The sequence below is a fragment of the Leiobunum rupestre genome, chromosome 10 (genome assembly GCF_980474605.1).
Source record: "Leiobunum rupestre chromosome 10, qqLeiRupe1.1.hap1, whole genome shotgun sequence".
NCBI classification, from domain to species: Eukaryota; Metazoa; Arthropoda; class Arachnida; order Opiliones; family Sclerosomatidae; genus Leiobunum; species Leiobunum rupestre.
Window position 1 is genome coordinate 6832675 of NC_143393.1, and position 12749 is coordinate 6845423.

Consider the following 12749-nt stretch of genomic DNA (forward strand, 5'->3'; position numbering starts at 1 on the left):
ACTAATGTTTTGACTGCTTAAAAATAACAGCTGAGATCTACTACGACTACGTCACTTTAAATACTAATAATCAGCTAAGTTAATACCCAAGGCCAGTGGCGTAGACAAGGGGGGGGGGGTTCCGTGTCCACCCCCCCCCTTGGGCCTACCTTTGACTGTACTAAATTCCCACCCCCTTCTCGACCTCCCTCTTAACATTCACATATTTCGACCCCCCCTTGAGGAATTTCTGGCTACGCCACTGCCCAAGGCACCACCTTAGGCCTAAGTCATAAAGCGACTTTACAGGCGTTGGAGGGTGTTAGCAAGCCCTGCATGCCACACGAGCCAACAGCTCCCTACAGCCAACAGCTCGTGGAAAACCCCCTTAAACCAGTGGGGAGAGAAGTTGCAAACTCAACGCGGAAGGAGTTGTTCCGAGTTTTCACCCAGTGCCACAAGCTGGATTCGAACTTTGCTCCTCTTGATGCGAGGTGAAAGTGCTAACCACTTCGCCTTAGGTATTCCAGCATAATAAGTCGCTAGATGACTCGGGCCTAAGGTGGTGCCTTGGGTATTAGCCTAGCTGATTAATAATCATGGGTGAAATAGATTCATGTTTATACTTAGGGATAATAACTAATAATTCCGATATCTCATTGGTTCCATAAGTCTAGAGGACTAGAAAACCATGCCCGTGGATTGTCTCAACTTTGACAATCTTCCTAAGTTTAATTAAATACGATCTCTGTTTATTAAGTTACCTAAGATTGTTGCGTAAGCATTTCGTCCTTTACTGAGAGCTATCACTACGCCCTCTTTTGGTTGCCGTCGAAAATTACCAGACCCAGACAGTACACTCTTAAAAATATTGGGTTGTTTTTGACCCAAATTGGGTTGTTTTTTTACCCATTGTTGGGTCAGTATTTAACCAAACAAAATATTGGGTTGTTTTAGTTTTCACCCAAAAAGGGTTATTTTCATAACGCTATTTTGGGTTAAATTTATAAGTTACCCAAATATGGGTTGAACATTAGCCCAAAATATGGTTAATATATGACTTAATTTTGGGTTATAATTGAACAATAAATTGGGTAGTTTTTTTAACCATTGTTGGGTCAGTATTTAACCAAAAAACATATTGGGTGGTTTTCGTTTTCACCCGAAATGGGTTATTTTAAATTTATAAGTTACCCAAAATATGGTTAATATATGACTCATTTTTGGGTTATAAATTAACAATTAGTTTTGTTTATAAATTGGATCACACTGGAAAGAATATCGTAGGGCCTTGGCAATTTGCAATAAATTTAAACAAGGGAGCTCTTTACGTTCTTCCGCTGAAATATCAACACAACATAAAACATTAAAATATTGGAAAAATTTAAATTATAAATAGTAAATTAAATTAAAAATATTCTATACCTTTATAATCAAAAATTAAGAATCCTTTCAAGCACTCATGGAAACGATGCAAGAATGACGCAATTTTTTTAATTTCCAGTCTTCCAAAGACTACAAGTTCGATGAACACATTTTGATGCTCATATCGTCTTTGGCGTGTGGGAACTTTAAATTTGATAGTATGATCCAATTTTGGGTTGCTATTAAATGATCTAAGAAACAACCTAATTTGGTTTAACCCAAATTTTGCGTTTCAAGATTTTCAACTACATTTGGGTTATGTTTGACTCAAAAAGTAGTTAAAAATGAAATAACCAAAATCATTTAACCCAACGTTTTTAAGAGTGTAGTGTAAGACTTTACACGTATTAAAGGGGTATGATGGATGAATATACGCTATAAAAGGTTCACATTTTACCCTATTCCGTGTTTCCTCCATGCATGATAACACGTTGCAAGTACGACTCCCAGATTTAGCGAGACAATAGGAACTTGGCAGCATGATATCACCTAACAAGGAGACATCCCGAAGTGTAACCCACCGATTTTGTTCAAACTCGGGGGATTGGTAGACGTTCATGTATGATGAAAAATGCTAAAGGGAATTTATTCAATGGGCAACCGTTTTGCCATGGCAACGAAAAGTGTTTTTGACAATACAAAATATTAAATTTTCCCATTGAAAATAACATAAGATTTTGACCTCAAATTGATCAAAAGTTGATCAATTTTGATGTTTTTATTGTCAATTTTTATTTATTTTTTTGGCATTTTCGAAATTTTGAAATTTGTTCAAATTTTTCACAGGGGGACCCTAGGAATCGGTCAGAATCCCATGTTATTTTCAATGGGAAAATTTCCATTTGTTGTTGTCAAAAACATTTCTCGTTGCCATAGCAAAACGGTTGCAGATTGAATAAATTCCCTTTAGGATTTTTGATGATACATGAAGGTCTACCAATCCCCCGAGTTTGAACAAAATCGGTGGGTTACACTTCGGGATGTCTCCTTGTGAGAGCAACAAACACAGCACCCCAGATGCCACGTCGTACCTTTGTCCAGGGACGTCATGCTGGTAATCGTTTTTTCCATTTGGAAAAAGTATGGGTGACGCATTATATACGTCACACTGCCTAGTCCCTATAGCAGACGCTAGATCATTGGCGTTACTTCGGAAGAACGTAACACCGCAGCGCCACCTACACTCGTTTCAGTAGCGAATAGAATATGTTTACTAAATAACTCTCAGTACAAATTGCGCGCGTAAATACTATGAAAGTGTCATACTTATGTAATGGTATTATAGAATTACGTATGTTCTTTATGGATAACAAGATGGACATATGAGCCTCTTCAACCAAATAATATTTAAATTTTGACAAAAAACTAATGTTGCTCTTTTTTTTGGGTATAATTGGTCCAACCCTGAAACCAAATACAGGTAGTGGAGCATAACATGAGGGTCGAATGCAAATGCCACGGCGTCTCTGGCTCTTGCGAGTTGAAGACGTGCTGGAAAGCGATGCCCTCCTTCCGAGAGGTGGGAGCCATCCTGAAGGAGAAGTTCGACAGCGCGACGGAAGTGGTGGCCCTCAAAGTGGACAAGAGGAAGCAACTGGTCCCTCAAAACCCGCATTTCAAGCCGCACACGGACACGGACTTGATTTATTTAGACTCGTCGCCGGATTTCTGCGAGCAAGACGAGCGCACCGGCTCCTTGGGCACCAGAGGACGCGTTTGTAACCGAACTTCGAAGGCCATCGATGGCTGCGAACTGTTGTGTTGCGGGCGCGGGTACCAGACCCGCATCGAACGCGTCTCCGAGCGTTGTTCTTGCAAATTTCATTGGTGCTGCTACGTCAAATGTCGCGAGTGCGAACGAGACCTCGAAATTAACACTTGCGTGTAGAGGAGGAGAGCTCTCGCCCGTCGCGTCACCAGCCTGAACATGACGTATGGCGATCCTAGCGACCAATCGGCTTGTACGATCTAAGGTAGCTCGATCGAAAACAATTGAACGAAGACGCGGTAACGGCGTATCAATGACATTTAAAACGTTTCATTCAGAAAATGGCCTCATTTTATTCCGCGCTTTTTGTATTTCATTTTTTTCTGAAAAACGAAAGTTATTTTTAAATTAATTTAAATTTTCGGAAGTTTGGCCGTACTTAAGAGTCTGCTAAAAGCGAATAGTAGGCCCGATTTGTCATTCCATAAAGATAAAAACTCCTATTATGACTGGAAACAACGTTGTGATTGGCCGAATAACGTAACCCGCGTGAAAAAAAGGCCTTTTGATTACTAAAATTTGCCGTTTCTATTATTATAAAAAATACACGCGTACCATAATAGCGAGAACGTATTTAGGGCCTTAAGAACCTTGAATGATAACATTGGCTCCTCCTACCAGGCTCTTATACTTTCATAATAGTCGCGTCCTAAAATTTTTGGTATTGAATGACCTAGGTTCAAATCCCGGAAGTTATAATATTTACTATTACATATGTGTAATTACATTTAAATATTTAAAATAATTTTTAAAAGCGTTTAATCGAAAACTACATACAGGTTTTAGGGCGTGACCATTCTGATAAGTTTAATGTTCTTAGATACGTAAATGCGATCTAATAATAGTAATAATAGATAGAACTAATTAGTTTTGTAGAAATCGTAATTTATTACCAATAATAGCGAAATATTTCAAACAGTACTGAAATAAAGTAAAAAAAAGTGTTTAGGAAAGATGACATAAAATACTGTAAATAATTATTGGGAAGCCGTTTGGCTTCTCCAGTAATTCTTATTCGATTAAAAGGGAAGAGTTATATCAATGTTTAGTCAATTCTCTGTGGATAGGCTTAATAAAGGTTTAAAAATAACGATTCCCCACTACGAAGAATCTACCTCTCTGCAAATTGTTTATTTTTGCAATGTGGCCATTTTTCAACCCTCTGTATAAATATAGGTTTGCCATAAAATTTCGAAGGAACTGGAGTTGGAGGAAGTCAAGTTTTATTCGAGACTGGCATGATGGCATCTGCCACCGATTTTAAAAGTAAATATAACCTACACTTAAATGTATTTCTGTTGAAGATGCAAATAGGCATATGGAGAATTGTTTATAATAACAAGTTAAAAATTAAATAATTTTAGGCTCTCACTATCTGAAATTAAGTATTATACTTGCATTAATTCTCAAAATGGTGATTTATCAAAATTAAATAGAAAATTCCGTCTAAACCGAATATTTCTGGGATATCAACTGTACTTGATTTTATGGCAGAAAATTCTAAAAATCTTGGTGCTAACAGCGTACCATCAGAAATACATGAACCGAAGTTATCAGCGAGCAAATAGGCGGAACTATAAAGTCCAGGGGGGCTGAAAAGATGGTAGTCACGTGACTTTGTGGAGAACGGCAACGCCATCTATCCTAAGAATTACGAACTATTATTCATTTTATTTGGCTAATGGCGGTTTCAATTTTGATCGATTCAATGAAATTATCTAATTATTGTTATTATTTAAAACATTTTGTAATAGAAAAGTGGAAGTTAATTAGCTATCTGCAGAATCTGGAAGGAATAATTTTTTTCTTTACCATCGCACTGCCAACTATGAACACGAGTTAACAAATCGAAGTTGGCTTTGATATGGTAGTCACGTGATTTTGTTTTCCTATTTTAGCAAATTGTTTATAACTAAATTTACTTTATAGTTTCGCCTATTGTTCTCGGGCCTTGTTAATTTTCCGCCTCCCGCGACTACAGGGAAAATTTCGAATGTACCACCGGTAACTAGCCCGCCATCTAGTGAGGTTAAAATAAATTATTTAATCGAAGAAAATCGTGGTCTGCAAACCAAGGCTTAGCCGTGTTGTGATCATTGAGTTGGGAATATTAATCTAGAGGTCCAATCGAAACGTCGGATTTCAGTATTTCGCGAAACAAGTTTTTAAAAATAAGAATACTGTCGTCTGCTCCCATCGGCGTCCCAAATGACGAGAAAACGTTATCATTCTACCCGTGGCGCCGTCTATCTCTCAATGATTCGTTCAAATAAGACGCGTTTTCAAGCAAAAAGATTTTTTTTCTTCAAAATAATGGATGGCGCCACGGGTCATATGATAACGTTTGCTCGTCATTTTAGAGCAGACGGCACATTCGTATTTTTCAAAAACTTGTTTCGCGGAGAGCAGATTTGATTGGATCTCTAGATTAATATTCCCAACTCAATGGTTGTGATATTGATGAAGGTCAGTGGAAGGCGGTAGCTGCAGCAGCAGCGCTGTCCAAAATGGAAAAAGTAGATGAATTAATAAAAACCTTTTAAACTAGTTTTACCAGACCATTAATATATGAAAGAACAGAAAAATACTTAGTTTTATTAGAATCAGAAAATATACAGAATTACTTAATGGAGCTACTTAAGATATATGAAACCCAGATAAAAATATTTAAGCTTGCAGTAGCAAAGAATATGGGAAAAGCAAAGAAACAGAAGGCTACGGAAGAAAAAGAAACTGAAATAAGCCATGAGTAAAGAACTATTATTTCATTTACCAGTAAGGCTACCTTTGCGTAGCTATTCCGTTTTATATTTCAAATAAATCAAGTACAATTTTTTTTCTCAATAAAATACAAATATTTATTGTTTTTAATTCTAAACGTAGTCAAGCTAGTCTAGATTTTATTAGCCGTTAACTGGGCTTCGTTAATGAAAAGCAACTAATCACGATGATATTGGTTTGAGCTATTCTTTCCTCGAACGTTTCTTCTAATAGTTTCAGCCTTTCTTGCACTGACATATGATGCACTGGTAATTTTATTTATTTATTTATTTGTTTTTCGAGAAAGTTTCGCTAAGCCGTCGCCAGGTAGCGTATTAAAACCTTCGCAGCGGAAGTTTTCTTTTCAAGGAGGGTAAGATGACACGACGCTGATAATTTCAGTTCATGTATTTCTGCTACCATTGAATTGAGAATAGTACCGCTAGAATTACAGTTTCAATCTGCCTTCTTCGAAACAAATTTATAAAAATTGAGAACTTTATCATTTGTCGGTGGCGCCATCCACTGTTAGCGGCGGGAACTATATCCTATAAAAATGGCTTTTTCCAAAATTCCACCTGGAAAGTGATAGATGATAGAGTTGACCATGACTCCCGAACGCGCCTATGTAATTCTAGAGGTACTATTCCCAATAGAGCGTTCTATAAAATCGGTGTGGTGTGCTTTCCCCCTTTTGAGTTCGGAGGAGGTGAAGGTTTGGCCGGTTTTCGTGTGAGAGAAAAATATTTATCTGGCAAACCCGTAAGAAATTGAGCGCAGTCGATTTTTAGGAGTAGCGAGTTGCTAGCCTAGGCTTCACTAATTTCCGGCTTTCCGCGCCGTTTTTCTTATTTTAAATGATTTTTGTAATAAATGTTTGATGGCAAATAAGCAAAATACTAGCAAGGAACTTGGGTCATGAAAATATTCTTAACCCCAAACATACTTCAACACCTAGGGTCCCTCCTACAACTCCTAAAAGGACGTCTCTAAAATATTCATATAAAGACAGGATATAAGCCGAATTCTCTTAAACCAAAGAATAACAAATGTTGTTTGTCCTGCTGAACTATAGTGAGTTGCAGGCTAAGAAAGACAAAATATATAGTACAATCGGCGCAAGGATGCCTCAGATTGTTTCCGGTCATTCCACCGTGCGAAATTTGAATTTGGCCATTTTACGGTCAAATTCGAATTTTGCTCTTTTTGTCGTCTTTTAGCGCCATCTAGAGACCGAAATTGGAATCTTTATTTTTTAATTTCATCATTGTGGTGGCGAGCAAATTTAAAAGATAAGGCATTCCTATCATTCTTAAATTTAAAATACTATGTATAATTATTTAATTTTGTAAATTTATTTCTACGTCTTACCAGTTAAATCGGCAGTTTCTTTTAAAATAGTTACCACGCTTTCTTGGGGGTAACGTTGTCTTAATGAGCTATAGACGTTTAAAATTATATTTTTATCTTTACCTGTTAACAATAAACCTTTATCACGCTTTTTATAGAAACCTCTTGGGCTATTTAAAATATTTGGAGCTTCAATTATCGAACCTTCTTTAGCTGCATTCAGTAATGAAACTCATGACAACATGAAATTAAAAAATAGATTCCTATTTCGGTTCCTAGATGGCGCGAAAAAACGATGAAACTCACGAAATTTGAAATTGACCGTAAAGTGGTCAAATTTAAATTACGCGCGGTCGACTGGCCGGAAATGGTCTGAGGTATCCTTGCGCCGACTGTACTATATATTTTGTCTTTCTTAGCCTGCAACTGACTATAGCTCTATAGTATGTATGAAAAGTTTGGCCGGTTTTGGGCCGATTTTATAGAACGCTCTATTCAAAATAGCTTACATAACGGCGTGAAAAAGGTATTGTAAGCTAAGACATTTCCCGCTAGGTTCGTGACAGACGATGGATTATTCGCAATACAAATCTCGAGCGTTGCTTAGTTAGAAAACCGCTAGCTTGGTGACGAATGTAGCTTATGTGACTATCAGGGTCGTCGAAAGCCGGGCTCCGGTGAAATATAAATTTTGGACCCCAAGAGCTTGGAGGAGAGAAGCTGTATTCTGGAGGCGGTATTTTTACAGTTCCTCCAATCGAAGAGAGCCGTTACTACTGGATAGAGGCTAGAGCTATTCTTTTCCGGAGAGAAACCCGGGATAAGTATACATGATCACCATTACAATCCGTTCGACCAGGACGTAAGACTGCCTCGAATAAATGGCGCCTTAAAGGTCTCTGTTTTCTGCGCATTATATTCCGCTCATATAGAGCCAAAAGGAGTTGATGTTAACATGGATTAAATAACCTTACAGGTATAGTTCTCTCTAATACATTTTACTATACTACGAGTTGAAGATGTTTGTTTCAAACGAGGCTACCAGATATTTTGCCGTCCCCTCAATTTTACCTTTACCGATACAAATCCGGAACAAGATTTCTTTACACGTCACCATCTCGCGGCAGCTTTCGGTGAATTTAATATTTTTCCAACGGTTTGTTTTAATATAACATTTGAAATTGAACTATTCAATCGTGGTCAGTACCTTAGTGGCTCTGGAGCTTCCTGGTTAATTGGGGGAAATAAATATTGAAAAGGACCTTTTTGATATTGTTTTTAAGCTATTTATGTATATCACCTAATTCTTCGTTTAATTGTTTATAGGCTTTCAAACTGTAAACAAGTTTTCAATAGATAGGCCTTGTAAGGTTATTTAATCCATGATGTTAACAAACCGTATTGTCACGTTTTCGAGTCTTAACTTGTAACCTCACCTTGAAAGCCTATCGGCCGAAATACCGCGTATCGGTTTTTTAATAAATTAATAAATAAATATATTTTAGTTTCCCCAAACGTTGTTGGTCTTTTTTACCTTTTCGGCGTTGTTTAACTTTTTCGAGAGCTGGTTTAGAAATTTGAAAAATAAGAATTATTCAGTTGTAAAATAGGCGCTTTAATAAAACATCTTCAAGTAAATCGGCAAGAAGTAATATTTCCAAGAGCCAGGACTGGAAAGTTACTGGTTTAAATAATGGAAACTTTTCACTTTTTTAAAATATTGTCTACTAAATCACGGCCAACTGCGGCAGCGCGAAATCAAAGTTGGCCGTGTCTAAATCTACTTCCTTAATTCTATTCATCAGCTTCCAAAATCCGCCGCTTGGAGGAAATAGGAATAACGTCCATTTAAAATTTGGACTCCCTTGCAATTGATTACCGCAAGAAATCCTTTCTTATAGCGTTTTCCATTTGGCTGCTCTCAATCGATTTAGATCGCTCCGATCAACATTTTATGTTCCATTTGGGTGCTCGGATCTGCTCCGATCAAGTTTCGCGCGTTCATTTCCCGCTCTCGGGTGCTCCGAGATCGCCCAAAACCGATCTTCCGATTTCGACAGATCAACGGATCGAGTTCGAGATCGGAGCAAATTTTTGCGTGTTCCTTTTAGATTTTTTTGGCAAAATGGCAGACCACAAAGCGCGGTAATCTGTTCATGGAATGTTCCATTTGCGGTTTTACACTAGTCGATTGGGGTGAGATCCATGACGTTAGAGACAGATTCGGAGCGAATCTCGAGTAATCAAATGGAAAACGCTATTAGTCTATGAAGAGACTACAGAGATTCTAAACCACACCCTTGTATACTTTGTGACAAAAATTCGTAATTTGATTTTTCGTGGCTTTTTCACGCCATCTATGTTTACGTTTTGATATTAATATGCTATTTTCCCCATATTTTTGGGTACCTGTATTTTATAATTGGTTTTATTAAATTCCTCTTTGCAGTTTTGCAGTACCTATTTTTCTCCAATAGGACATGTGGATGTTTTTCCAAAAAATTACTTCCAAAAAGAAGAGTTGAATCCGAATGAAATCGAAAAGTAAACAAACCGAGAAATATTTAACATTTTTGACAAACATACCCAATAGGCGCACTAGGCCTAATACCTACAAGTTAGTTGTCAGTACAGTGCACTCCTGTACCATACCGTTCCTATGCCACTGCTCTGAAAACCATGATTTTTTAAACATAAAGATTTATTTGTTTTGATTTATTTCGAACTATTTTAGAATATTTACAAGTGATATTCAGGAGAATAGATTAGAGACGTTAATAACTCAATAACTAAACAAATAGGTATCAAAAATAGGTTCATAAAAACCCATAGAAATCTCATAGGTAACTAGAATGCTGCCGCCTACGGCCGAGCTTGACGCCAGTTCGCCTTGAACCTTCAGCCAATGAGAGGCCGTAGAGTGGTTCCGCCAAGGAGGATAATAATCCTCCTTGGATCCGCTACTATAGCGGGAGATAGGTGACGTCATTCTCTCTGGTGACATTAAATTCTTGGCAGAACCACTCTCTGAGCTCTGATTGGCTGAGATCTGGCTATCGTCTGCCACGGCGTTTGGCCCATTTGCCAGTTACACGGCAGCATTCTAGTTACCTATGAGATTTCTATGTAAAAACCAAAACGTTTTTTTTCCGGCCTAGGAGCGCGCAAAATTTCAAATTTGAGGTCAAAATGTAACTTCATAAGGAAAACGCCTCCAACATGGGGAGTATAGCAGTCTGATAACTTCGGTTCATTTACTTCTGGGACTATCTGATAATATCCCCATGCATTTTGCAGCCAACTTCGTAATTTTCGCAGCCCCGTCAATTATTCACCGGATTTACTGAAGGTGGGGCCCTAGGCATATTTTGGTGGGGGCCTATGTAAAGAAAGCATAAAAACGCAAAACTCACACGTCCCGAATAATAAAGCAATATGTTTTTCTCTTAAACCAAATCTGTGAAAAATCGATTGATAGGCCTGTGCTTAGTAGGCCTAGTCCAAGTGCAATTTATCAAAAGTCGGGGTTGGAAATCAGCTTTTATTTGACTCGATTTTCTCATCATTTTCATAAGGAAAACGCCCTCCGATTCTGAGCGCTATTTCGATAACTTGGTTCATTTACTTCTGATATTATTAAGTTTTGGTTTTGGTTTGGAGCATAGCCGTCTGTAATACAGGCCATATTATGAACATTATTTTTTTTAATCTGGTTCTTAGCTTCCGCATTTGATAACCGCCAGATGTCGGTACGTAGGAAACACCCGTGTGATGTCAGCTTGATAGTCAACTGATGCTACCGGTGGCGCGTGTGATTTTTCAAACGTTTTAATACATCAAGCTAAGGCTTATTTGTTTACTTTCTATGATAACGTTACGCATGTAATGCAATTGACATGAAAGAATTGTCTGTTTTTATTTAGTTCCAACATGGTTCATTATTGTTTGATAAAAAATTGCTTGTCGACTAAAAAGTAAACTGACGATGCTTTAACTAAAGTTAGTTTTCACAATTTCCTCAAAATGAAAAACTTCGACGGAAATGGGAACGGACAATTTTAGAGAAGATTCCTAATGACAATGAAAATAAACCAGTTACCTTGAACTTAGACGAAAATCAGCGTATTTGTAGTAAGCATTTCCTAATTAAAATTTTGTACAAACATGCGCTGTGTTCACTTGTTAAATATTTTTAAAATCAAATATATTAACTGATAAAGTATTTAGTGATATTTTCACAATCAAAAATGCTTTAAGTGATAAAGTACTTTGTTATACTTTCATAATTACATTGATATTTTAAGGCTTAGGGTGAAACAAAATTTTAACTTTGAAAATTCCCGCTTCTTATTTTCCCCATATTACCGTCATCTGTTGGATTTCAAAAAACCGTAATGCCGCCCTCTCGAATTTCTCTATAATATTTGTATTGTTATTTTACTATCAATTAGTATAATTAGGCTAGTAACATAGTCTTTTATATCCCACTAGTCACTAAAGGGGTTACTAAAGTTGTGGAAACTGTGGTTCATTTAAATTAAAGGAATATTTTTCAGCATTGAAAGTTAGTTTATACTCATTTTAAATATAATTTCCTAATGACTTGAATAAAACCAGTTCCTAATCAAGTACTCGATAACACGACTCGTTAAAAATATTAATCGAGGTTTTTTCTGAATTACTTGACTCGAATAAGAGAAAATTTAAGCTTAATCCAGTCCTCGATTACTCGACTCGACTTCAATATTACTCCACTCGAATACTCGTTGAAAAAAATCTCGTACTCGATTGCCTAAAACCACTACTCGCAATAGGGAAATATCACTCCGTAGCTTTGAGCATGGCCGCCATTGTGGGCGGAAATTTTTTATCAATAGGAAAAAGCACGGGTGACGTAGTGGCACGTCATACTGTAAACTCCCTATGGATAGATAAATATTTGAAAAGGCCGCCTATTAAATTTGGGAAAAAGAGAGAAAATATCTGCTTAGAAACGGTAACTCTTGTAGCGACATCTACCAAAGATGAAACAACTAGTATATTGCTTAGTTTCATTTAATTGGTTTTTGGATTTCATATGGTTTGATAATTTTATTTAGTTAAATTTTTTTTTTTTAAATATCTACTATTATGGTTATTTGAAAAATTAAAAACAATTTTATTTAACAAAAAAATCTACATTTCCCCACACTGGAAACTGTGGTTCATTTAAATTAAAGGAATATTTTTCAGCATTGAAAGTTAGTTTATACTCATTTTAAATATAATTTCCTAATGACTTGAATAAAACCAGTTCCTAATCAAGTACTCGATAACACGACTCGTTAAAAATATTAATCGAGGTTTTTTCTGAATTACTTGACTCGAATAAGAGAAAATTTAAGCTTAATCCAGTCCTCGATTACTCGACTCGACTTCAATATTACTCCACTCGAATACTCGTTGAAAAAAATCTCGTACTCGATTG

General features: G+C 36.8%; 1 protein-coding gene across 2 annotated transcripts in view; it reads left to right on the plus strand.

Annotated features, from left to right (window-relative positions):
* LOC149923465 (protein Wnt-4-like) overlaps nt 1–4059 on the plus strand; it is a 59959-nt gene extending 55900 nt beyond the window's left edge. For both annotated transcript variants that reach the window (XM_090159863.1, XM_090159864.1), the window contains exon 4: nt 2825–4059. In XM_090159863.1, coding sequence (XP_090015989.1) covers nt 2825–3292 — 468 coding nt within the window. In that variant the 3' untranslated portion in view covers nt 3293–4059. The remainder of the gene's footprint in view (nt 1–2824) is intronic.
* Nucleotides 4060–12749: the final 8690 nt, after the last annotated feature.